The 27965-nt window shown below is 38.7% G+C and overlaps 1 protein-coding gene across 3 annotated transcripts; it reads left to right on the top strand.

The window, feature by feature from the left end:
• Window positions 1-5800: 5800 nt before the first annotated feature.
• Window positions 5801-27494, top strand: C1H16orf78 (chromosome 1 C16orf78 homolog). 3 transcript variants are annotated; one of them, XR_012473620.1, is made up of 6 exons: window positions 5801-6109; window positions 9063-9200; window positions 10523-10658; window positions 17850-18111; window positions 18347-18618; window positions 26908-26993. XR_012473620.1 is itself a non-coding variant. In XM_074211389.1 (6 exons), exons 1-6 carry the CDS (start codon window positions 5948-5950, stop codon window positions 26923-26925), a joined length of 756 nt encoding a protein of 251 aa, XP_074067490.1. In that variant the 5' UTR covers window positions 5801-5947; the 3' UTR covers window positions 26926-27007. The 3 variants fall into 3 exon arrangements, 2 of the variants coding, with proteins under 2 accessions (XP_074067490.1, XP_074067488.1); XM_074211389.1 differs by lacking the exon at window positions 18347-18618 and adding an exon at window positions 23026-23065 and having other exon boundaries at window positions 26908-27007; XM_074211387.1 differs by lacking the exon at window positions 18347-18618 and having other exon boundaries at window positions 5802-6109; window positions 26908-27494.
• Window positions 27495-27965: the final 471 nt, after the last annotated feature.

Genomic DNA, 27965 nt, shown 5'->3' with positions numbered 1-27965 from the left:
GTGTTTTTGTAACACTCCTTTGATTCTCCTCCCATCTGTCTGAGTACTTCTCAATCTCATTTCCTGGAGCTTTATCCATGTCACATCAATTAACTGTAGGTGTCTCCCAGGCTCTGTCCTAAACCCTGTTCCTTTTATATCTCTATACTATACTACTTGGAGATCTCATAAGATCCCTTGGGTTCAATTATCATCTCTATGCATACAATTCTCAGATTTATTTATCTGACCCTAATCACTCTCCTGAACTTAAATTCCACATAATCAAATGACTATTAGACAGTTAGAACCTGATGTCCCCAAAGGCATCTCAAACTCAATGTCTTTTACCAAAACCCACCCCTCTTCCCTTTTACTATCAAGAGTACCATCATCTTCCAAGTCACAACTTGGTGTTGTCTTCAATTCTTCACCTTCACTAACTCCACATATATATGCCCATCACCAAATTTCATTTCTACCTTCATATCTCCCATAATGCGCCTTCTCTACATTCACTGAGTGACCGCCTTAGTTGAAGCCCTCATTAGTTGTGTGACTATTGCAACAGTTTTCTAAGTGACCTCCCAACCTCTAGTGCCTCTCATTCCAAACTATATTTTATGGAACTGCCAAAGGGGTTATACAGAAGCATAGGAATGTGAACTGATACAAAGTGAAAGGAGCACAACCAGGAGAACATTGCACACAGTAGGAGCAGTATTGCAACAATGATCAACCTTGAAACTTTGCAACTTTGATCAAGACAATGATCAAGACACTTCCAAAGGACTTATGATGAAAATTGCTATGTACTTTTAAAGAGAGAACTGTTGAATTCTGAATTACAGATTGAAGCATGCTTTTTTCACTGTATTCTTCTTGTATTTTCTTGTTAGTTTAGAACTGTTCTACATGATTTCATATGTATAACATAGCATAAATATGACCATGACACACCCAGCTATTCGGTAACTCCAGTACCTATCTACCACCTCTATGACCTAATATAAAGCCCTTTGGGAGACATTTAAAACCTTTGACGCCACCTGGTCCCTTTTTTATCTTTCCAGAATTTGTCCACACTTCTCCATGACCTTTATACACTGTACAGTTCCATCTACACTGGCCTACCTTCTTGTCATATTCTTCTTGAATATGACACTACCATCTTTTTGCACTGACTGTTCCCCAAGCCTGGAATGTAATCCCTCCTTGGGTCCATCTCTTAGAATTCCTTAGAATTTCTTCAAGGTTTGCCTCAAAAGCCACCTTTTGCAGAAACCTTCACTAGCCTGGCTGCTGGAGCTGTCATTTTTTATTTACTCTGTTATCTTAACTATGCCATTTTATATAAACATTCCCTCCTCTTTAGGACATAATTGAGGACAGAATTTTTTTTCTTTCTTTGTAACCCTACTTCTCAGCACAGAAAATGCAGAATAACTGCTGCATTGACTGTTGATTTGTTCATTGATTGGTATGAAAAGGACCAATGAAGGACCTTAGCTTCTCCAAATTTAAAGGAGTATTCCCTAAGCTGTGGTTCTTCACACACATAGACACCACACTCCACTACCCCACCCCCCCAATCTCTGCTCCACCCCAGATCCATAGCCCTCCAAAGTGTCCCACTGATGCAGCTGGCCTTCTGGGATCCCTCATGGGCTTCTCTGAGCCAACCTACACATGGATCCCATGAGGTACCTGAGTTGAACTGAATTCTCTGAAAGGCAGTCACCAAGGGCTCAGTTGGCTCAAAGGGTTAGACACCACCAAAAAGGGCAGCTAGGTGGCAAAGTGGACAGAGCACTGGCCTTGAAGTCAGGAGAATGGGAGTTTGAATTCTACCCTTAGACACTAGCTGGGTGGCCTTGGGTACGTCACTTAACTCAAGGCCATCTCCAGTCCTTTTTTTATGTTTTTTCAAGGCAAATGGGTTTAAGTGGCTTGCCCAAGGCCACACAGCTAGGTAATTATTAAGTGTCTGAGGCCAGATTTGAACCCAGGTACTCCTGACTCCAGGGCCAGTGCTCTATCCACTGTGCCACCTAGCCACCCCCATCTCCAGTCCTTCTGATTCATATCTGGCCACTGAATCCAGATGGCTCTGGAGGAGAAAGTGAGGCTGATGACTTAGCACAAGCCCCACCTCACTCAAATCCAAATTGTCATAGCACCACCTCCTGATGTTGTGGTCTTCTTCAAATCGAAAGACAAACTATATTGGATTAAGGTTAGAATCTGGTTCTTGGCAGGGTGATAAGAATCACCAGAAGGAATAAGGCAACTCTTTGTGTACCTAACTCTAGGAAAGCCAAGTACCTTCGGAACAAAATGGTTTAATTCTCCATTATTACAGTCTTCAAAGTAGTGGCCATCTCCCTGAATCTGGAGTCATGAGCTATGAGTTGCATATCTGCTGTTTTTACTATTTACTACTTGAATAACTTTGGGAAGTCATTTAAGGCCAGGCTCCTCATCTGAAAATTAGAGGGTGGCAGTAGATGATCTCTAAGGTCCAATTCTTTTTATAATCAATGATAAATTCCATTATATTCAGCTTGTATCTTCTGTACTGCTCCCTACCTTATCTATCTGCATGTTAACTTCAGGTATATTAAATTTGAACCTTAGCTAATTTCTTCATTCTGCACCTTTATTGTGGATATCCCAGGACACCACCTAAACCCAAGAGAATTCCAGGTCAGCTCTGGTGTTTTTCCACCAGCTCATCTGAGTCTTAGCCTAGCAGGGCAGAACTGAACTTTCCCTCTCATTCATTCTCTAGTCAGGCCATTAGAGAACTATTTGTAGGTTGGTGACTTTCCTGCTGTTGCAGAGATCTAGTTTTAATTTAATGCAGCTGTGAACTTGGCATCAGTTTTCCTATTCCACAGAATGAGGAACATTTGGGAAAAGAACAAAAAAGAGGGAGGAAGAGTACCCACCTACTTCCTTGAACTTGCCATTTCATGTGCAATCACTTGACAACAAGGTCAAAGTCTTAAAGAGTATAGCATTTCTCAAGAGCAGTCTTTGGTCCCTTTTTTGGAGCTATGTGGCAAACTGAAATGAGCACTGGTCAGAGTCAGAAGAGCTGGGAATTCTTATGGGAGTTTATGACACTTCACCTCTCTGTGTCTCAGTTTTCTCATCTAGAAAATGGTAGTAATCTCTGCTCCATAAGGTTGTGAGATATTGTGTATCTATCCTCAGCCTCTCCCTGAGATCATGTATGCAAAGTATTTGGTAACCTTAAAATGCTACCTGTATAAATGCCTCTATTAGTTAACATTATATCCATAAATTGCCTAGTGGAAAGGAAATTAGAATCAAATGATTGGGGTCCATATCCCAGTGGGATTTACCTATGGGACAATTTACCTATGGGCAATTTAACTCTGCCTCCAAAAAAGAAAAAGAAACAAAGGAAGGAAGGAAGGAAGGAAGGAAGGAAGGAAGGAAGGAAGGAAGGAAGGAAGGAAGGAAGGGAAGAAGGGAAGGAAGGAAGGAGGGAGGGAAAAGAGGAAGGAGGGAAAGGAAGGAAGGAGGGAAGGAGGAAGTTAATTATCTAATCCAATCATTTTGCAGTAGAGCAAACAAAGACCCAGGGGAATTAAGAATCTTGCCCAAGTTCCCATTGGTAGTGACAGAGTCAGGATCTAAACCAGGTTCTCAGATTCCAAATCCATTATTCTTTCTGCTACACTATCTGGGAGACAAGAAAGGATGAAATGAGGGATATTTTCCTCCTTGTTATCCCTTCCTTGATATCCATTGCAATGTCTTAAACATAGTTGCAGCTTAATAAATCTTTTCAGTTGAAAAAAATAAACTGAACTGGAAGCAAAGAGGATCCATGGATATCAGGAGGAAGAAGAACAGGTATAACCCTTGACAAAATTGTTCTTCTATCTCTTCCATCTCAGCCAGCTCCAAGCATCCTTTACTCAGAATCAAGTATCCTCAGGAAGCTCAGACACCCCACCTACTTCTACCAACACAACCTCCTGCCAGTTTTCTCCTTCTCAGAGCAGTTTCCTGGTTCCATTTTCCTTGCTCAGAAAAGGCCTGTATTATGTTCCTCTCATTCCATTATTGCAAGTGAACAAGATGGCCCTAGGAGAAATGATCTGAGAAATTAATACAATGCAAAGAGTTAATAGCCTTAAGTAATCCACTGTATACCTTTGTTTGAAAGCTGTTCTGATTGTTTACATTTGATTTTAAAATATTCAGATGAAAAGGACTGGTCTCCTTAGGATTTAAAAGCTGGGTTTTATTGGCAGAAAGACTATGAAACCTTCCTTGCCAAACAAGGTATTCACTGCTAAAGGTTTAAACTATATCTCAAAAATTGGCAGGGTCCAGTTTACAGTTCATCTAATCCAACTATACCTGAGCATCAATCCCTCCCAACACATCCTGACTAATGGTCATATAGCCTCTTCTTGAGAGCTCTAATGGCAGAGAATCCCTCTCTCCCAAGGTACCCTGTTTTACCACTGGATAACACAATATCTTATTATTGTTCAGTCATGTCCAACTTTTCATGACCTCCTTTGAAATTTTCTTGGTAAAGATATTGGAATGGTTTGTTGTTTTCTTCTCCAACTCATTTTATAGATGAGGAAATTGAGACAAACAGGGATAAGTAACTTGGCCAGAGTCTCATAGTGAGTGTCTGAGGTTGAATTTGAAATCATGAAGATGAATTTTCCTGATTCCATAACCAGACCTACTTTCCCCAGCACAATATCTGGTATATGATAAAAAATATCTGGTTGAACGATATGTGATACAATACAAAGAGATAGCAAAGTTCCTATAGTCAGAGGAATATGAGGGATCTGAAAGGCACTCTGAACTTTACTACCTATGTGACTTTGGGCAATTCCACCTCTCTTGGTCTCAGTTTACTCATCTTTAAATGGAAGGAATAGTACAAGATGACCCCTGAGGTCCCTTCCAGCTATCTTTCTCTTTCTGATGACTATAACAGATAATAATGGTTCACGTTTTCTTGAGTTCTATGAAGACAGAAAATATGTGTTTGGAAAATATCACTATTGGAAGAACATGTTTGACTTGTTCTCCCACAACAAGAACACCATGTTGAGTGGGGCGAAAGACCACCTATCCCATTCCCCAAGACTAGGTGCTCCTGAGAAATGGGCTTGTGGCTTTAGTCTGGTTTGTTTTCAGTTCTTGGTGCAGGGATTAGAGCAACTGGGGGCTTGAATTATAAGAATCTTGGAGGCAAGTGCCATTGGGACCCTTGATTGGGGCCAGGGTTGAACAGAAATCAGAGCAACTGTATAGACAACATCCTTCTTTCCTTAATACACCTAACTTTGCATTAAACTTTTTCATTGATGATGTTACTGTTCCCCTGACTCATAAGGAGCTTTCAGACCACAAATCTTTTATTTGCAAATTGCTGTATAGCTATTCTAAGTATAACATCATTTTGGAATTGGGGGAAGAGAATTCTAGAGCACAAACCCTAATATTTTTTTGGAAATATTTTTATAGCCCCCCCCATGTTGCCTCTACTTGCCCATCTTTACTCTTACTCCATTTCTTGGGGAAAGAGAATGCCCCTCATAGAATGGGTTCATTCAAAAAGGATCATTCATCCTCACTACCAGGACTGAGGATGACCTTTCCCATAAGACAAGTCCTGCGAGTTTGAGGTAATGTCAGCTTCCCCTCTATCAGGGAGCTATCCCACAAGTGACCTCACAATTCCCTTTCATGTTGGTCTCTGTCCAGTCATGATGACCCCACACAGGAGGCAACAGGAACTGTGGGATGCTTCATCAAAATGTCAAGTTTGGCACCATGGGTTTCTTTCTTGCCTCACAAACACAAGCACTAAGCAAAAACAGAACATTTCACCTTGGTCAGAAAAGAAGAAAAAAGAAAAAATATCTATCATGGAAAACCAACAGAGGTCACTAAGATGGCAGATTTTAAAGCACTGCCCTGGGAACCTACAAAGCTGAGGACAGGACTGAAGGCAAACAGGGAACGGAGGCAGACAGAACCAATATTTGCAACAGATAGACTGGATCAGAAGCAAGGGAAATCCTTGGCTGTTGCCCACAAGAAAGAGAACAACCAAGTATGCAAATGGGGCAGGTAGAGGGCAAACCTCTTTGAGGATTGACATTCCAAGAGTTAGGAGACTGGAATCCCTACTATTTTTCTTTACATTTAGAATACAATCTGATTCACTCAGGTATGAATGGGATGTATTTAAACACAGGGTCCATTTTCCATGAAAAGTCATATACCTGTGGAATTAATCTCCTTCTATGGAGAATGAACTTGCCAGTTCATAGAATCCTGTAAAAAGGGCCTTATAAAACACATATAGTCCACCCCCTAATTTTATAGCTGGCAGAAGCAAGACCCAAAGAAGCAAATGACGATGGAAATCACAAAATGAATTTGTGGTAGGGCCAAGATTAAATTCAAGTCCCTCCACTCTTATTCAGTCCTCATGTCACTGAGCAATGTGGCCTCATTACATGCCCCATGTTGAAGAGAAGATGAAGTATCTTTGTACTTCTGGATAATTTTTCTTCACCCTTTTTCCTTTCTTAAGCACTTTCTAGATGGTCTCAGCCACAGAAAAATCCCAGAATTGTTTCTAGTCATGAAGTCCTGATATGAATCAAACTTGCCACATTATTGTTATTACACCTATTTTCAGGGCTACAACTCACTGGACAGCCATTGGTATAAGTATTGAGATCTTCCCACATTAAAACAGGGATGGGACTCAGCAGGTTTCCTTTTTTGTAGACCATTTTCCTCACTTTTAAATTAACCTTTTGTTTGATTCCTAACTCTCCTGTCTCTAGCCAGCTTTGTTTGACTCTGGTCACCCACAGATTAGAGGCTGATTCCGTTTGGTTGACATTAATTGGTTTCAGAAATGAAATTGGTTAGACCTGGTCCAACTGGACTTTCTGGTACTAGTGGGAGCAAACAAGGAGCCACAGGAGATTTCTCCATAATATAATGCCCCTCATCTATTGAGTCCACTGCCCTCTCCTTGCTTCAATCCCAGGCTCATGTCTTTGTGAGGAAAACTCCAGAGCTCCTCCCTTGATTAGTTCATCTTAGATCACACTAGTAAAGATATCCTTTCTTAACTGCACACCTCTTGTTAACTGGCCTCTCTGCATGCCCCTGTTGCTTTACTACTAAAAAATATGCAATAGTATATACACCTCATTACTGTGTGCATCAACTCAACATTTAAAATTAGAATTGTAATTTCATGCTGTGTTAGGATTGTTTGCGTCTGTACCTGTCTTGTTTTGTCTGTGTTTGTGTTTTTGTAAAATGTGTTGTCTTTGTGTTGTGAATTAGATTCTGTTTCCTTGAAAGAATTAAAATACAGTCAGTCAGAAAAACTTTTAAGGGTTGTAGCCAAAGAATTTAGAATTCTGGGAAAGCTTAGTGAACTTTCCTATTTGAAGGAAATGTCCCAAGAATAATTCCCACTTTAGGCTTTCCTTGGGAGATCAGTTTATAAGAAAAGAAAGAAAATTATGCAAAACATTTTCCCCTATCATTTCAGCTTTGGCTATGTTGAAATTACAGAAATAGTCAGATAAAGTTTGTGGAAATGCTAAAAAAAATGGTAGATTAAGGAGTTTGGAAATTAATCCTTTTAAGACTGCTGGGTAGTACTCTTGAGACTTTGAGTAATTTCAGGAACTCACCCCCTACTGAAGTATCTTAGTAAATTTTGGGATACCACTTTGTAGAATTTGTTTTAAGGAAAAATAATAATTAAATTTCATAAAAAAAAAATTTAAAGAGGGGGCAGCTAGGTGGCGCAGTGGATAGAGTACCAGTCCTGGAGTCAGGAGTACCTGAGTTCAAATCCAGCCTCAGACACTTAATAATTGCCTAGCTGTGTGACCTTGGGCAAGTCACTTAACCCCATTGCCTTAAATAAAAAAAACCTTTGAAAAATTTTAAAGATAAATGGCAAGATTAATAGCCTCATTGTTCTAGGGCAATGAAGGAAGGCAACTACTTTGGAAGTAATCCCACAGTGAATAAAAAATAGGCAAATGGTTTACACCTTAGAGGAACCTCTTGTTAACTTTCCTTGGCATTTCTGGCCATGAAAAGAGAATTGTTTAAACTACAGATACCCTGTTACTTCCTCAGGTCAAGAAATATGTCAACCTTTCTCATCACAGATCAGATTCTCAAATACAGGTGTTGGAAAAAATGCTAGGAAAACTTGAATTATGTTCTACCCCTCCAACTGTGCAGTTCACTGCCCAGGACCCACCTGATCTGTTTGTGGGAAGGGGTGGAAGAAGCAGCTGCAGCAGGAACAGTACGACCCCTGAACAATCCTGCAGCCCATCCCTCTAAGCAAGCACTTAGTTAAACATCAATATTATCGCCTGTCATTCAGTTTATGCTCTTCCTATCTCCCCCTACTCCTTCCTGAGGGGAATACACAGGCTATACTCTCAGACGTCTCAGTTCTTATGTGGGCAAATTTCACCAGGGAAGACAAAGTGCCATTGTCTCCTTTGTTAAATGAGGATGATCACTCCTATCCTGTAGGGACATGGAAACTGGTAGAAGTTTCCACTCTGAGTTCCCTATCCTAATGAAATCACACATTTGCTACCAAAATTAATCAGGTTCATAGATTTAGAGCTATAAGGTATCTCAAAGATCATCTAGTCCAAACCCTCCATTTGACAGATGAGAAGTCTGAGGCCCAGATTGGTTACAAGATAATAAAGATAGAAAAACTGGGATTCAAAGCCTGGTCCTCTACATCAGCACTCTTTCCATCAAATCATAGTAGTACCAATCAGTTTTTATGTTGCGATGGCTCCAGTAAAATGCAAATTCTTTGAGAGCAGGGGCTGTATGATTTTTCTCTTTTTATTATGTGTCTTACACATAAGAAACGCTTAAAAAATGCTTATTGGATTGAATTAAATTGGTCTTACCTATTTCAGTTAAAATCTACACTGCTTTTAAACCTTTTGACTTATCTCTTCAATGTTCTCTCTTTCCTCTAGTTGCTTAAGATCAAACAGTCACTGGAAAATCGGAAGCACCTTCAAGAACATAAAATAAATCAAGAAGAAAAAAAACTTAAAAAATTGTTACTGAAACCCCCCAGAGACCGCCAATTGGATAACCTTCCCTCTGTCCCGGTAAATCAATTCTTTCTGCTTCCCAAGTCTTAGGCACTACCCAGAGAAAGTAAACCAAAAGAAAACTTATTATCTTCAATTTTTTAAAAAATTTTCTTGTGTATTATGTCATTTTTTCCTTCTATGTGGATTTGATTTTCTCTCACAATATGATCAATATGGATCTTTGTTTAGCATGGTTATAAATGTAGAGCCTATATCTGTCTTTCTGGGGGCGGGGGAGGAAGGAAGGATAAGAGAAAAATGTAAAACTCAAAACTTTGCAAAAAATGATTAGGGAAAACTATCATTACATGTAGCTGGAAAAACAAATAAATATTTTTTAAAAAAAGAAAAGAAAAGAAAGCCACTGTCAGGACAACAGCTCTCTCTTCTCGGTGCCCACCTCAGAAAGCAGATCAAATGCCCATCTTGACTATTCACTGGCTCTCAGTGTCTACCTCAGGTTATTTGATTTGTTAACAGTGTATATTTAGGAGAAGCATCTATTTCACTTTGTCCATGTGTCCAATTTCTTTTGTACTTTTCTTTCTGAAATCATAACTCCTCTGTCCAGTCTCTTTCTCATCCCCCCAGCTCCTCACTTCCTCTTCCCCAAGAGTACTAGGAAAAAGGTAAAATTCCATTCCTAATATAACCCCTCACACCAGTTTATCATGCCACAGTTCATTTCTCAAAGCATTTCCCCATTTATTGTCTCTTATTTCACAGCACCTCTTTTAAGAGTTTATTATAATCACCATTCCACAGATGAATGTTAAGGTCTGGGAAGATAGAATGATTCATTCAAAACTGTTCATCTAATAAGAGCCACAACAGTTACTCAAACCCAACACCTCCTGTCTCTCGGTCACTTACCACTAATCCACATTCAACCCCCTCCTCCTACCTGGGATTGGCAGCACTATCAGTTGACTCAATTTTTCCATGAATAGATTTCACAAGAGAAGGCAAAGACCTAACATTTATTAAATGAGGGTGATTGCTTTTTTCCATACATACCTTGGATGTTTATTATATGGCTCCAACAAGATTCAGGCTGGGAAAGGGGTCACAAATAATTGTTTCTAAGAGAGAAAAGGTTCCAGTTCTCTGGCTTGTAAAAATGGAGAGGACTAAAGATGACCTTCCTTCCAAGACATCCCTTATTCTGAACCCTTTGATATCACCTGAAATTTCTAATAATTCAGTTTCTTAAGATCATAGCTTTGGAGTTATGAACTGAAGGTCATCCTTTAACAGAGACAAAATATGACAACTGGGTCTCTTGTCCACCCTACCTGCAGACCAAAATTATGCTTCCATTTTTCTCTTGTACTAAGTTCTTACTGAAGAATGCCCTGAAAAGCTTGAAAATACCCCCAGATGATGTTCCAGAAATCAAAGAATCTGATATTCCCAAGATCTACAGCAACTACCTCAACAACATGAAGGACACAAACAAGAAGTTAATGGGAGGTAAGAAGAAAGTTCTTGCTTTTTTGTTCCAATCTTGGAGGGAAGCTCCTCCTGTTTCTTAGAGGGTATCAACAGCTTCCCTGAATCATGCCTCTATTTATGGATCTCCTTGCTCTGGAAAAGCAAAGGCTTAATTGACATATCAAAAAAACAGAGAACATTCTTGGTCAAGTGGTGAAGGTGGTCAAGTTAGTCTTCAGCAACCCACTCCTTTCCCACTGTGCTCTTCCCCTTTTCCTCTAGTATCTGAGGAGAAAGTGGTAAAACACTTCCTCTTGAAATATTGGAGAAGCAATGTTTTCAGAGAATTATAGAAATTCAAATCTGAATTGCACCAGGTAGTTGATGATTGTTCTCAATGGCTCGTAATTATAAATACTTAGTCCAGCGTGTTTAAAATAGCTTTTATTAACTTCTCTGCAAAGAAGGGTCATCTCTCCTAATAAGAAAAGATAGTGAATTATGACAATGTACATTCTTATATGCAGTTTGAAAGGCTTGTTCCTCCCCTTCATGCCAATCATTGATCAGGTTTACAATCTAATAACCCTCACTCCATACCATTCTCTAATAATGTTTTTCCCCACCCTGGTCATTATACTAATTGAGCATAGAGGAGTATACAGTAATATGTATGAACTTCATTGAGCAGGTGCAAAGGACAAAGACACAACCCCTAACTAGTTGAAGCTAGTTTTTGACCTCCCCCTGGATAAGGAGACTTGTTATTGGGTGAGGGGACCTCACTCAGTTCAGTGATTGGTCAGGGTCAGTTCTTTTGTCTTAAGCTCAACAACTGCACTTAGGCTCCAGTCTTTGTAATGTAAACTAACAATTTCCCCTTACATTCTGTGGATGCCAAACACCCCATGTTCCTTACATCATGATGATTATAGGTGACAGACATATAGCACTAACTTGCAGACTTTTATTATGTGATTTATCTCAGGTAAATTTCACAGCTATCCTGTGAGGTAACTACTATAGATCAGAATAGGAATCACTCAATCCAATTCATTTGTTTAATTTTAAAAATTTATATTGATACCTTTTGTTCTTAGTTTTTTTTTTCCTGATTATATATCCAAACCACACTGGCTCTTCAACAGCTATGCATTTATAAGTCTTCTCTTGTAACAAACAAAAACTTGATCAAAACTACCAATGCAGTGACCAACTCTGATAGCATATGTAGCATTTCACATCCATAAATCTTCTTCAGCCTTTCCACAATTTATATCCATCTGCTTCGTTTTTATTTTAAACTATTATGAAAAGTACTGCTACTGATATTTTGATATATTTGGGTGTATGTATATTTGTATATTTATTATTATGTATATTATATATATTATATTATGTATATATGTATATTATATATATATATATATATATATGTATATCACCATTTCTAACTACTTTGGGTGTATGTCCCAGTGTGGAATTGCTGGATCATGTGAATGGTTTTGTGATTTTACTCTAATTATTCTAAATTATTTCTTTTGGAAGTTTAACCAATTCACAACTCTATCAATATGTATTAATGTGCCTTTCATCTACTGTCTCTTCATCATTGACTATTTCTCTCTTGCATTATCTTTGCCAATATCCTGGTATAAAGTGGAACTCTAAATATGTTTTAATTTCTATGTTCCCTTATTATTATTGGCAGTGAATTTTTCATATGATGGTTGTCAGTTTGCATTTCTTCTTTTAAAAGATAAGTTCATATACATGGACAACATTAGAGTATGATTGCTTAGTCTTACATACTTTTGTCAAATCCCTATGTATCTTGAATATCAGACTTTTGAGAGGAAGTCTCACTATTGTTCTCATTTTAGATGAAATAATTTTACTTGTAAAAAATTTTGCCTAGGTCAAAACAGTCCATTTTCTTCCTTTGCTATCTATTGCTTGATTTTGAATATCCCTCCTAAACACCATTTTGAAAGCTCATAGGTAAAAATTGATGGAGTCAGGATTGGAACCTAGGTTTCCTGACCCCATAAAAAAGAATTGATTTAGTGCATGGGCATAGGGAATATTGAAATTAATTGGAAACAAATTTTGTAAATCTTTTTTTAAAAAATCTTCACTCTTCCTCTATCACTCTGTTAAAACATTCCATCTTGACCTCCAGTATGATCTTGGTTACATTCTCATAAGGCAAGCTAGATTACCCAGGTGTCAAAACGTCATTTTGAGACTACCCAGGCCAGAATCAGAGACCCTCAACCCCTCCCCAAAAGGCAAACTCGCAAGCTACCACCTCTTCCCATGGATGCTGAGGGAGGGATTTAAGGAGATTCTGCCCAAGTCTCTGCCCTTTTTTTTTTTTTTTTTTTCTTTCAGACTTCTGCTTGATCCTGCAGCTGGACTGTCAGGATTAAATTAGCAATCCATGTGGTTTTCTTTAATCTTGTTTTAACTTCTCTATCACTTTCCTTGTGTTGTAACTACTTCTCAATAAATCTCTATTTTCTTTTTTTTTCACCTGCATTCCTTGGTCAAGTAGTTATTCTTCACAGGAAAACACCAAACTCCTGCAACAAGAAGACTTGGATTATCTGTCCTCCTGACCCTTATCTCTAATTTAGTCTTTGATTTTGCTCACTTCTCATGGATTTATAATCAGAAGACATGAGTTCAAACCTTAGCTATGAAATTTACTATGAATGCAAATCACTTCACCTCCCTCAGTCTCAGTTCATCTGTAAAATGAAAGAGTTAGAATAGAAAGTCTCTAATTTCCCCTTCTAGCCCCATATTCTATTATTTTCGTTATTCCTAAGTCTTTTCTGAGTCTATAATTCTAAATCCTAAAAAGAGTAAGGGTACCCTGGCATATTTTTCTCTTGAAACTTAGGTCATCCAAAAAAGAATGAGGCCAGGAGAGTCCCAAGGCCTATTACAGGGAAAAAACAAAACAAAAATAAATAAATAAATAAAAACAGAAAAAAACGTAAAACAGTCTCCCTTGACTGACCTTTTGCCAGTATCGGTAAGAAAAGACAGATTGTAAGCTGTATCATTTTCTTAGTCTCTGTATCCCATCTCATCTCTCAATTTAAGTCTCTGTATTCTTAGAGAAAAGACTGGGGCGTATAACATTTTTAAAAAGAGAAGACTCAAGGGGGGGAAGGATAAGGGGGGAGGGGACCACACTGCAATCTATAAATACCTGCAAGGTGACAATATAAATGAAGGAAGGGAATTCTGCCACCTCAGAAGGCATTGGATAAGGAGCTGACAGCCTGGGGCCAGAGGCAGGCTGAGTAGGGAGACTGGAATGAGGGCCAAAGGGACCCACAAGGCAGGAGCCCTTGGGCATTAGGGAAGCAGGCTGGAGGCAAGAAGGCAGGTGCAGTGGCCGCCTCCCACAGCTACCAGGAAGGGGGAACAGAAGTTTGTGAAAACAGTGGAGGGAGTAAAGCAGACACGTTCCTCCTGAGAGCTCACAGGGCTCCTCTGATTTGACCTATATAGCAGTTCTCAGCCCTTCCAGCTGCCTCCATCTTTATATGCAGGGAACCACATGGGCTCTGGAGTGGGGAGCCTTTTCTCTTCCTTTAGAAATCATGGACTCTATGGGTTCTGGGGGACACTGACAAAGCTCAGGTCAGATGCTTTCCTCCTATCCTTTGACCTTCCTCCTCCCTGCCCCCACCCCAATTGTTCAGGCAATAAGCAAAGTCAGCTCTTTCTATAGTAAATATAAAGAAGTTACTTTCTGGAAACAAAATAATTCAAGTTATCAGAAAAGAATCTGAACCAGGAAGAAAAAGACATGTTTGGATAAATTCTTTGGGGCACTGAGTTTTGAGTTCCTATTATCAATGAAGAAACGATCAGAGAATAGATTTCTAGATTTGAGTAGGGAATTAGAAGAACCACAAGGCCCTCAAAAGTCTCCCTGTAGATCCAAGGAGGAAGGTGATATGATATAATAGAAAGGAGAGTCAGAAGAGGTATGTTTCAGTTCTTGCTTGGTTCACTTTTTATATGACTTTGGATAAGTCACACCCTGTCAGGTTCCCCTACATAAAATGATAGACTCCTGGACTAAGTCACAGAATATCAGGGTCAGAAGGTATCCATGGAGTTAAAGTCATACAGCAAAGGAATCCCCAGTTTAACTAATGTATACTCAAAGGATCATCTAACCTCTTCCTGAGAAGCATCAAGGAAGGGAATCCCACCAGCTCTCCAGGTGCACAGGGACAAGTATAATGGTTAGGAAGATTTTCCTGATATCAAAATTAAGTTTACTGTTTTGCAACTTCCAACCACTGTTTCTGGCAGTGCTCACAGACAGAACAAATCTAATCCCTTCTCCACATGAAAGCCTTAAAATGCCTGGAGATCGCCTCCTCCTAAGTCTTCTCTTTTCCAGGCTAAGTTCCTCAGTTCCTTCAATTGGTCCTCATTTTTTCATAGATTGAGGGTTATTCTCTGGACATACTCCAGCTTCTTAAATTCAGTCTAAAACTACAGCACTAGGAACTGAGCATATAACTCCAGAGATCTGAGGAGGGCAAAGTAAAAACAGCTAACATCACTTCCTATTCCTCGAAGCTCTGCCCCTCATAGCCAAATTATTAAAATGGCGCTAGCCACATTAATTGCTGACTTATATTGAACTTGCAGTCTATAAAAACCCCAAAGTCTCTTTAAGAATGTAATCTTTCCATGAGCCCTCTCTCTTACACTTAGGAAGTTTTGTTCTCAAGTGCAAGACTTCGGGTTTATCTCATTGAATTTCATCTTATTAGATTCAGCCCAATGCTTTAGCTTATCAAAATTCTTTTGGATCTGGACTCTGGCATTTACTGTTAGTTATACATTTGTGTTTTTTATCTAATTTGATGATGAAAATATTAAACAGCACCAGGTCAAGTACAAAGAACTGGAGACCTCTAATGATGTTGACATTGAACCATTGATAACTATTTGTGGAGGCTAGCCAATCAATCCATTCCCAATCCATCTGATCACATTATTGTCCAATACATATTTTTCCATCTTCTCAACAAGGTTGCATGACAGATTTTATCAAAAACTTTGCTAATATCTTGACAAACTATATCCACAGCATTCTATTAATAGAGCCATCTCATCAGAAAAGGATTCTGGACTTGATGAAACCATTCTGGCTCCTTGTAATCCCTGATTCCCTTTATAGATGTTCACCAACCATGCCTTTAAATTATCCCCTTGGAAATTTTCTCAGGAAAAAAAGTAAAGTTTGCTAACTTGTGTGCAGGCTAATCTGGGACATTTAAAATTTCTTTAATCTCATGGAACCTCTCCTATTTTTTTCATGATCATTCAAATATTCCTGACTGGTTTGGAAAACACACCTGTCAATTATTTTGAAACCCAAAGATGTAATTTATTTAGACCAGGTGATTACTTGAATTCAAAAGAAAGAGTTAGAGGTTCTAAGATATGTCTTGGAAACTTGCCTTAGGAACAACAGACCTCTCTATTATTGTTTTTAGGTCAGAGCCTTGGCTACTCCATCTTTATTTTTTCCAACCCTAGGAACTTAAGAAAGGACCTAAAAAATCATCTAGGATCTCAGAGCCATCTAGTTCTCACCCCCATCATTTTACAGGGAAGTTAAATTGGCTTACCCAAGAACATCAAAGATGGGATTTGAACCTTCATTCTCTGCTTCTGGAGCCAAAGTTCTTACTATCGTACTATGCTACCCAATTTTCTCATTTGACTTGAAATGAAGGCACATCTTCCAGTTTCCTATTGGCATACTTCACTTTTCTTCTCTCAGATTACTCATAATCTCAATCACTAATTATTCTTTTTGCTGTCATCATGGAAGGTGACAAAATACATAAACAAAAATCAAAGGCCAGGGTCATAAGAATTGAGCCCTAGTCTCAACCCTAACACTAACTCCTTATTTCTCTTTGGGTGAGTCTCATGTCTTCTCTGAAACTCAGTTTCCTTTTCAGTTAAAGAAGGGGTTTGGACTAATTTATCACCATAGATTTGTGGCTAAAAGGTACCTTAAAGGTCCTTTTAATTTAATTCCCTCATTTTACAAATGAAGACAATGAGACTCACAGTTACTAAATGATTTTCCCAAAGTCATATGAACAATAAATGGTAGGGCCAGGATACAGGACCAGGTTTTCTGTCTCTAAGTTTAGGACTTTGCCTGGTCTGTGAGATTTTCACTTCTAACAGTTCTAACAATAACAACAAATCAATGATTCTCATCTAAGATATTCAGAATTGGCCCCACATTGTTCTTTGTGTCCAGAGAACTGAGCACTCTGTATTACATACTGTATGTATCTAATAAATGTTTTGGGGGTGACTGGATTGGACCTGATTTCTAGCTTAGGGTGGTCACTCCCCTGAAGGCTTCAAAACTATTCCTCTGCTACTTTTTTGGCAAGAAGACCAGGTTTTTCTTTAAATTTTACTTTTATAACTGAAAAATGAAAACACCTTTAAAAAATGCAAATCTGCTCACATAATTCATAGACCGTGAGAACTAGGAGGATCTTAGTCCAATGCTCTCAATTTACTTAGGTAAAATCTGAGGAACATGGGGCCAATGTCATTTGCCCAAGAATACCCAACTAAAGCTAGCAGCTGCAACTTGAATATGTGTCTCTTGATTCAGGCTTAAATATTCTTTCCATCATAATACCCTGCTTCTAAGACTGACCTGAGTTCAGTATTTTCGCAAAGAATACTTACTACATCAGGTTGGAATTCTTAGAGGAGAAATGAAGGCTAGAGCTCATAGAATCAGAGGTTCAGAGTTGGATGGGACTATTGAAACTCTAGTCCCGTTCCCTACATTTTATACATGAGACTCAGTAAAAGAAGAATGAATATTCAAGGTCATCTGAATTGAAAAATCAATTATCAAAGGATTTTCTCTCATTAGAATTCTATTGAGGTCTCTGCCTCCTACCACCCTTCTTTCCTTCATCCCCACCCTAACTCCCTAATGAATTCTAAAAATTTTTATGTTTTGTGTGGTTGAGTAGAAAAAGAACAAGAAATCTAAATTTAAGCTCTAACTCTGACACTTACTGTGCAACCTTAAGCAAGTCGCTTCCCATGTTAAGGAAAATTCCCTCATAAACCTTTAGAGTTAAATCCAGAAATAAGTATTAATAAGATTTTTACTTTTTTCTTCCTCTTCAGACACAGAAGAGCCAGAAGTTGTAATATCAGCAACCCCACGGATAGGCATACCACATAGGAACAGTATAGATACTACTCCCAACCTGTTTATGCAGGATGTCTATTCTTCTTCCCGTAAGGGATTGAATACAAAGTTGGCAGAACCCTCGGTTACCTTCCAGGGGTATGAGCGGAAGAGAAAGAGTTTAGTTGAAAGGACACCAAGTATAAAGCCAGAAATAACCACTCCGATGTTGAAGCCCCATGAAGTCTTGAGCTGTAGGTAAGGAAAATGGGGGTAAGGAACAGGGTTTGTCAAGGAAACAAGTGTGGACACTCAAAGCCAAGGCCCTGATAAAATGGCTTCAGTGGTCAGCTGAATTCCTAAAGGGCAATTGACCTAGGTCAATTCCTTGCAAATCACCAAAAACAAAAACAAAGAAAAAGACAAGCAAAAACTCTTAAGAATGGCCCAACAAATAGACTGACAGATTGATTTTGCTTGCTTGCCCCTAAAGAATAGAACTCTGTGAAGTTGGTGGACAAATCAGGGAGAATTGTATTACTTCAGTGTAAGGAACTGCCTCTTCACAATTAGAACTGGACTGCCTCAAGAAAAAGTGAGTTCTCCGACACTGACCCTCTTCAAAAAAAGAGGCTAGCTGCTCTTGTCAGGGACTGAAGAGAGGATTTAAACTTCAGGTAGAAGGTTAGGTGAGATTACTGCTAAAGTCCCTATGGATTCCAAGTTTCTGTGACTGATAAAATCATGGACTGATTCTTTTAAAAGGTAGGCAAGTCGATCCCTCCTTACTTTGACTTGAATGATTCACTGAAAGTGGACCTAGTCTTAAAAACATCATTTTTAGAGTGATTTCCATTTCAACTGAACAAACATTCTTTAGTGACCTACTATATACAAGGAATATTGTGACCATTGAAAGGCAGATACTGTACTCCTACTTAGCCCAACTTCAAGTGGAGAAACTGACAGCTTCCATAATTTACCAAATCACAGAAAACAGATATCCTAAAGAAAAACTAAGGGACATTTGTGATATAGAACATATGATATATGTCTAGACTCAATGAATTATTACCTGACTCTAGATATTATTGATGAGTTTTGCTAGACTTTAACTAACTTTTACCAGTTTCTGGCCAAATAGCCTTAAAGCTCTAGTTTCCATAATAAGCACAATGTTCTCATATTTCTATTACTGTTTCTCACTTAGAGAAATGAACTAGGTGCTATTTGCTTCTGGGATTTAATTATTGCAGACTTTAGCTAGATTAGGCATCATCTGATCCATCTAATTCATGCATATATAGTCTAGGGTTTTAAGTGGTCTAGTAGACAGAATCTCAGTCCTGGAGTCAGAAAGACCTGAGTTCAAACATTACCTCAGATATTTTCAGGTCATGTGTGACCAAAGGCAAGTCACTTGAACTCCTTGGGTCTCAGATTTCTCATCTGAATAAGAAGGATAAAAATAATTGTACCAACTTCACAGGGTTGTTGTGAAAATCAAACAAAATAATAAAAGTCAAGCACTTTGCTTACCTTAAAGTATACACAAATATGAGGTATTTTTGTAATCTAGCCCCATTCATTGTGTATATGGAAAAACAAGGCTCACCAAAGCTTTTATTTGAGTGCCAGTCCTTCAGCTTCAAATCCTGTGTTCCTTCCACAATAAAATATTGCTGTTCTCAAGGCACTGAAGGCAACTGACCTCTAAACCTTTGGTATTATGAGAATGGAATTGACTCTTATAGAGATTGAATATAAATTCCTTCTTTGGTCTCTTTTACAGGATAGATATAACAGCTTAGCAACATAAACTCTTGCTTTTTTAATTCAGTCATGTTTTCACAACACCCTAGATTGTTTAGTTCTTGTCATTCATTATCAAAAAAGAACAAAATGATATTATGTTAGAGACAAATACACTGTGTCCAACTGTGACTGATCGGACCAATACAAGCTTGGAATGCTCTACTACAGGTTGGGCATAAAATGACCATCGAATACCTCGGGTAGGTTCTCTAAACATACTCATCTCATGTTTCCTTTTATCTGCTTCAATTCCACCTTGTTCATAGAGCATAGCATCTTCTCTGAGGTGGATGGTACAGTGCCAATGCTCTCACACTGCACAATTAATTCCAAACTTCTTAAGAGAGACCTTTAGGGTATCCCAGTATCACTTCTTCTAATTCAAATGTGAGCACTTGCCCTGTGTGAGTTCTCCATAAAATAGTGTATGTCTGGCATTCTAACAATGTGTCCAGCCCATCATATTTGCACTCTCTGTAGTAATGTTGGAAAGTTAGGCAGTTTTAGCTCAAGAAAAGACCTCAGTGTCTCCTGTCAGATGATCTTCAGAATCTTCCTAAGACAATTTAAATGCAAGAGATTCAGTATCCTCTCATGGTGCTGGTAGACTGTCCAGGTTTAACAAGCATACAACAATGAGGTCAACACAACGGCTCTGTAGATCTTCAGTTTGGTCATCAGTCTGATAGCTCTTATCTCCCACACTTTCTTTTTGGAACCTCTCAAATACTGAGCTAGCTCTGATAATGTGTGTGTCAACCTCATTGTCAATGTGTACCTCCCTGGAAAGGACACTGCCAAGGTAAGTGAACTTGTCCACAGTGCTCAAAACTTCTCTATTTGTTGTAATCAATGGTTCCATATATGGATGATGTGGTGCTGATTGATGGAGCACCTGCATTTTCTTGGTGTTAGCTGTTAGACCAAAATTAACATAAGCAGCAGAAAAATGATGCATACTTTGTGGCATCTCAGCTTCAGAGCTGCATTGAGTGCACAATCATGTGCAAACAGATCATGTACCAACATTCCACTTAGTTCCTGGTTTGAAGCCTTTTCAAGTTGATGAATTTACAGTAAATGATCTTGATGCTGTGTTCATCCTCAGTGAATGAATTTGATAGCATGGCTGAAAACATCATGCTAAAAAGCATGGGAGCAAAAAAAAACAAAAAAAATTTTTAAAGCAAAAAAAATAATAAAAAATAAAAACTAAAAAAAACCAAAAAATAAAAAATAAAAAAATAAAAAAAGCATGGGAGCAAGGACACATCCTTGTTTCACTCCATGGTGACAAGAAAATCAGAAGGTAATCATCCACCATTCAGAACCTTGGCATGCATGCCATCATGAAATTGATGTATAATACTGATGAACTTCTCAGGACCACCAAATTTTGACATCATTTTTCATAAGCCCTCATGACTTGACAGTCATATCAGATCTACAAATGTCATATACAGACCTCTGTTCTGCTCTTGACATTTTTCCTGGGCAACAAACACCATATTGATTGTTCCTTTACCCTTTCTAAAGCCACATTGGCTCTCAGGGAGGTGACCATCTTCTAGGTGAATGATCATCCTAATGAGGAAGATTATGGTAAGAATCTTACCAGCAATAAATAAAAGAGAAACCCCACTGTGATTGTCATAGAATAATCTATTCCCTTTACCTTTTTAGAGATGGATAATGGAGGCATACTTGAATTTCTAGGGGATAATCTCTTCATGCTATATAACCTGGAAAAGTTCAGCTTTTCTCTGAGCATTGGATCCTCCACCTTATAAATCTCAGCTAGAATAGAATTAGTACCAGGTGTTTTGCCACATGAAAGGAGCCTGATGGTATTCTAAACCTCTTGTTCAGTTGGAGCTTCAACTAGAGCCATATTGACGTCAACTTGAGGTAAATGATCAGTGGCTTCTGCATTGATTGATGACTGTCTATTAAGACCATAATGGAAGTGTTCAGTCCCTATCTTTAGGATCTTGTCCCCATCACTAATCAATGTGGCTACATCAGCACTGAGTAGTTGAGATGCACCATATGTCTTTGACCTTTAAATAACCTTCAGAGCATCATAAAGACATTTTGGATTATTATTATTATCTGCATAAAACTGAATTTCATCTACCTTCTTACTAAGGCAAGAGTCCTACATCTCTCTAAGCTTCACTTGTGCTTTATTTTTGATGGAATTAAATACTGACTTCTTAGAAATGGATGAGCTACCTTGTTGGTAAACCCTGTAGAATTCTCATTTTTCATTTATCAGTTTCTATATTTACCTATCAATCTCATCAGACCTAATATTGATGTTTGTAGTGTTCTGACCCAGATGAGCAAATGCAGTGCTGTATACCAGTTCTCTGAAAGCTGCCCACTCCGTTTCTGCTCCACTGTTGCCAACTGTGTATTGGTTCAACTTTCTCTCCAAATTAGCAACAAACTGTTCCTGCTCAGAGAGACCTATTCTCTTGACATCAATTCTTCTGGCAGGCACTTTGCCTTGGGGTCGATGCTTTAGTTGAATGTGAATATTTAGCTTGGAAAGAATAAGTCTGTGATCAGTTCAACACTCTGCACCACACACTGCTTTTGCCATTCTCACATCCTGTCTGCCTCTTCTCCCTACAATCACATAGTCCATTAGATGCCAATGTTTGCCTAGATGCCAAGGGTGGATCCAGGAAGTTTTATTGCATATAGGTAAACAGAAGTTTGTGATGAGAAGGTCATGAGATGCAAAAGTCTTCAATAGTAGGTGACCGTTGCTATTGCTGTTTCCAATTTCATTCCTCTCAAGGACTTTCCTGCCATGTCTGGTAATCTGAGCCTACTCTAGGATTAACATCACCCAAAGTTTTAAGCTTATCCTCTTTTGGTCTTGATGATAAGGTCTCCAGGTCTTCATAAAATTTTTCTTTGACTTCATAAGAGTTCATTATGGTGGGATAGGCCCTGATGATGGTGATGTGACATTTTCCTTCAAGGGACAATCTCATTGTTATGAGTCTGTTGTTCACTACTTTTGGTATGCATTCTTTCTTGTTAATTAGATTATTTTTGATGTCAAAACATACCCTCGATTCACAGAACTCCTCTTCACTTCAGCAATTCTAGAATTGTATCCAACTCGGACTTCAGTGCTGTGGCCTTCATTCACCAGCCTTGCTTCACTCAGGACTGTTATTTGGATATGATACCTACTGTGTTCTCTTGAATAAGAGCTGTTCATCTTTCAGGCTTATCAGATCTTTTATTGTCTATGAGTGTGCACACATTTCATGCACCAATGGTGAATGGAATCTTCTTTGAAGAAATTTTCTATATTTTTTTACATTTCAACTGCAGGATGGAAACCTTGTCTGCTGCAGAAATCAGGCCAGGGTGGGTAAGTAAACAATTTTTAGAGCACCTCTTCTAGCCCCTTCCTCATCCTAAGAGGTGAGGTGTGATCCTTTAAAGAATTGCTCAAATACCCAGGGAACTGTCAAATGCCACTGCTGCTTCTATTGAGGAGATGGCCTGATAGCCTAGGTCATCTGTGTGCAGGGTTGGACTACAGCTCCCAGTGTATGCACACCTGCTGCTTTGTCACTTGCCTGTTGCCCCCCAGACTTTGAGACAGGAATGGTAAAGTGGTATGGGTAATGTCTTTTGATATGTGTGTAAACTGGATTTAAGTGAAGCAGAGTTGCATGAAGATATCAGTTTCACTCTCTCTTCCAATAACACCATTGTCCAGTGGCAAGATAGAGTCAAGACAACTGGTGATAGCTCTAGATGCAGTGGATGACCTTGTCATCTTCAATGTCTAACTCAGCTCTTAAGTGCTCCACAGCACCTGCTTCAACTGCCTTCATGACTGTCTGTTGAGTCCCTTTCTGGACTCCCTCATTCTTCCCCAGGTGAGCATTGAAGGGGCAGTAGACAAGGAAGATAAGGATGACAAGTTCTCCCTATACACAAAGGTCTCCATTGAACCAAATACCAGTGCTTAAATATCCTTCCCAGTCCCTTAATCCACTCCCACTCCCATGGTACTTAGTAACACAAGGCTCTGGTGCTCAAGGACACCAGGTGAAGATAATTTACAGTGCTCCCACACACAACAGTCCCTAAGAACTGTCAAAACAAATTATTCTCAGTCACCCATTCTACCAATGGAAAACTTGAGGTAGACACCCCACCAAATCATCGATGGGTTTTAGACTCCTCACTTACCCTTAACCTGGTTTAGTCCATCTACTGAAATGGTTTTACAGGGGTGTGGTCACTGTGCATGTCATACAATTTCTTGGAGATAGTTAGATGATAGATGGCTCAAGAGGACAGCAAAGGTGAAAAGTGGTACTAGTCTTCCTTGATCACTTCCCATATCTAAAGTAGGGCTCTTCCCCCTCCATTTTGTCTATCAAGTCCCACCCAGTCGATCAATGTCCAAGTCAAATCTACTTTCTTTGCCTCTATCACTATTGCAGTTAGAATATGTTTGTGTGGTTTCAGAAGGAGGTCAACTGTATATACAAGATGAGCCCCTACCCATAGGCTTTTCATTAGTCAAAGAGCTTCACTTTACTGAATTCACCCAGGGCTGATCAGGGTAGACAAAATCAAATCACAATAACCAGATTTGCCAGAGATTAATTTAAAAGCTAGAAAGCCAATTTATTATGGTGTGTTTTGTGCCTGCTATCCAGGACATTCTTTTCTGGTACTTATGATTCTGAATTTATATTTATAATGGACTCACGTGTCTTTTACAGATAACTCCTTGAGGGTAAGCACTGTGTTCTTTGTATCTTTAATGCCTCACCCAGAATCTGACATATAGCAGGCCCTTCATAAGTACTTTTTGGTTTGAATTGAACTAGTTATCAAAAAATTATTTGGTGAACTGGGTATCTGGCCAAGAGGAGTAACCATTTCTTCCAGTCTTTATTGGAGTTTGGTGCCTCTCTTTAGTTTCAATGAAGAATAAAAACTGACATTTAAAGACATTTTGAGGTTTACAAAGCATTTTACATACATTACCTCAGTTGATTATCAAATTAACCCTGTGAAGGAAAGGTATTATTGTCATCTCTGGTTTAAAGATACAGAAATAAAGGCTCAGAGGTGTAATAAAGCCACATAGCCATAATGTGTCAGAGGCAGGTTTCAATATCAGGTTTCTTCTGCATTTTCTGTTCACTTTTTTCCCATGGTGCCACATGCTTCCTCTCCTTTCAGAGAATGATATTTCTAAACTACTTCCCAAATTTTGGGGTTCTCTTTGGAGGTTGCATTAACCCCCTTAAATGACTGCCTTCATAAGCCATACTCACCATTGAGTATACCTTCTCCTCAATTCAACTGACTATAAACTTCTGGAGGGTCAGGGGCCATGTCTTCCATTTTCTTCTAATTCTATTCTGTAACCTAACACAAGACTAATCTGACAATAAATATTTGTTGAGTTAGTAAATAAATGTCATCCAGTTTCACTCTTAGGAGTCAGCTAGAGAGTCACTTCAATGGTTCATGATCAGGGATTTTCCCCCAGTTATCTCTCTTTTATTCTGCTCAACCATATATCACATTATTCGAAGTGTTTTATGGTCACTTAAATCAGCAAAGGCCTTGATGCCATGGGAAAGACTTTATGTAACTTTGGGTAAGTCACTTTTGCTCCTGGGGCCTCAGATTCTTCCTCTGAAAAATGAAGGATATTGGACTAGATGGAATTATAGGAGCAGGCAAAGACTATGTGGTTTGCAGTTAAAGATCATACCTTTCTGGAAAGGTTGGATATGGTGGAGAGTTAGCTGGAAAATTATAGGAGATGGAGTGAATGAAAAAGCGTATCCTCTCTGAGAAAAATGGCATGAAATTTCTTCATCTAATGTATGTTTCCTCTTCTGTCGTTGTTAATGAAAACTTATCCCTATCAATGGAGGAAACTCATTTACTTGGGGAAGTATGATAGCTCTTCATTATAGAGTCACTGGCCTGGAGTCAGGAGAATAATAGCTCAGACATAAGCTATGTGACCTTGGGTAAGTTACTTAATCCTGATTGCCTCACATTCAGGGCCATCTCCAGTTGTCCTGATTCATATCTGGCCACTGGAGCCAGATAGCTCTGAAGGAGAAAGTGAGGCTGGTGACTTCACTCAAATCCAATTCATGTGCTTGTCAAGGCATCACTTCCCTGATGTAATGGTCTTCTTTGAGAATGAAGGACAAACATCATCATCATCCTCATCCTCCTCCTCCTCCTCCTCCTCATCATCATCTCATCATCATGAGTTGGAAGCCCCAGCAGGAGGGGATGAATAGTGATGGAAGATCATCTATGTCAGGGGTTGGGAATCTTTTTTCTGCCAAGGGCCATTTGGATATTTATAACCTCATTCGTCTGATATTTTTGGTCAAATATTTAATTAATTCACCCCTAAAAAGCTCCTGGATTTATAGGTCATCCAACAGTACTGAGCAGAGGCTACATTCTATCCCTGACCTTCTGCCATTTCATATCTACGCTGCTTTGATTTAAAGTGTTCTTTTAGCACTAATACCTAAGGTAGCATTCATTATTTTTTTAATATTTTATTTTTCCCTAATTACCTGTAAAATAATTTTTAACATTTGTTGGGGGTTTTATATTTCCTATTAGTCATTTTGTGGAAGGAAGGAAGGGAGGGAGGGAGGGAGGGAGAAAAGAAAGAAAAGAGAAAAATAATATGCTTTGGTCTGTAATCAGATGTTATCAGTTCTTTCTCTGGCTGTGGATAGCAATTTTTCATCATGAATCTTTTGGAATTATCTTGGATTACTATATTGCTAGGAATAGCTGAGTCTTTCACAGTTGTTTATCATACAATATTACTAATATTCTCCTGGTTCTCCTCACCTTATTCTGTATTAGTTTGTGTCTTTCCAACTTTTTTCTGAAATCATCCTGCTCATCATTTCTTATAGCACAATAATATTCCATTACAACCTATACTGAACTTGTTCAGCCATTCCCAATGGATAGACATTCCCTCAATTTCCAATTTCTAGTCACCACAAAAAGAGATGGATAACATTCATTTTGAGAGAAATTTCTAGATTTCTCAGCATCAAAGTCCATACTTTCCAAGGGTAACAAAATTTGTTTGATATATTTCCAATAAAGTAAAAGGATGCTTAGATATTTTCACCTTCATACTTTCAACCAAAAATCTTTTTTTTTTAATTTCCCCAACAGGTATCTGCGGCTTTCTAAGAACAACATCCAGACTTTACTCAACCTGTGTAAAGAATCTGGAATGGAAATAGACATTCATCCTCACATGAATGAATCTGAATTGACTGCTAACAGGATATTCAACCGAAAACCTAACATAGCCCTCTAAGTCATCCTTTCTCTTTGGCTAACTTGGGTTCACTTGAGAGAAGGTAACATTGCCCCTCAGGCAACTACACCCCTAGCCACTAATTTTTGGGCAGACTTTATATCCCAACTTAACAAACAGAGGAAACAATCATCAAACCAGAAGTAGATTGTGATATTTACACATTATAATGCTCTGTGTTATTTCTCAGAAGAAGACCAATCTGGAAGATTGCTTAACATTCCCAAATTGTTACCCACAACTAATGATAGAAGCTCCACACTCACTTAGATTAGCTTCAAACAGACTTCTTAATCATAAGTCAATGGCTCAATTTGTCCCTACCTAGAACTCTTCCTGTGAATATCAGGATCTGACCTGTGATTCTCAAGATCCTGTCTCTCCAGGCTACCAAAGCATTGGTATAGGTTTATTAAAAACTATGTGAAAAACAGAGAAAGGATTGGTTGTCTTCAATGCTTTCAAGAATCTATAATTTCAAAGCTATAAATCTCTTTCTCCTAATTAAGACCTCAATCTCTCATTGCTTTGGAAATGGTGGTCTTTGTAAATTGCTGTGACAAAAAAAAGGAACTCATCCACTGCCATCTTACTATGAGACCCTCTGAAAAACTAGCCATGCTGGTCCTCAGACAATAGAAACTCATTTTTCTTCTAGGCCAAAATAATCCATCCTGATATGCAAGTTTTCCAGTGTGGATTCCAAAACTATCTGGGTTGTAAAAATACAAAATAAGAGCTATAGGAAGGCCCCAAAGGACTGTTTCCTTTCACATCCTACTCAGCCTTGCCCTCCTATGCCCAACAATTTCTAGTTTGCATCAGACATCTACTTAAATTGCCAGGTGGTGAAACTATTCAATTCTGTCTCTAAAACCCTTGTCTTAGAGTCATTTGGGGTTCTGGGTTC

Source organism: Macrotis lagotis, chromosome 1 (genome assembly GCF_037893015.1).
Source record: "Macrotis lagotis isolate mMagLag1 chromosome 1, bilby.v1.9.chrom.fasta, whole genome shotgun sequence".
In the NCBI taxonomy this organism is placed as follows: Eukaryota; Metazoa; Chordata; class Mammalia; order Peramelemorphia; family Peramelidae; genus Macrotis; species Macrotis lagotis.
This window is presented reverse-complemented; position numbering and strand designations above follow the sequence as displayed.

Coding starts and splice junctions, on each gene's coding strand:
- C1H16orf78 (XM_074211387.1), top strand. CDS start 5,948: ATGGCAGATTTTAAAGCACTGCCCTGGGAACCTACAAAGCTGAGGACA. Junction 9,201..10,522: donor ATAACCTTCCCTCTGTCCCG/GTAAATCAATTC, acceptor TCTTGTACTAAG/TTCTTACTGAAGAATGCCCT. Junction 10,659..17,849: donor AAACAAGAAGTTAATGGGAG/GTAAGAAGAAAG, acceptor CTTCCTCTTCAG/ACACAGAAGAGCCAGAAGTT.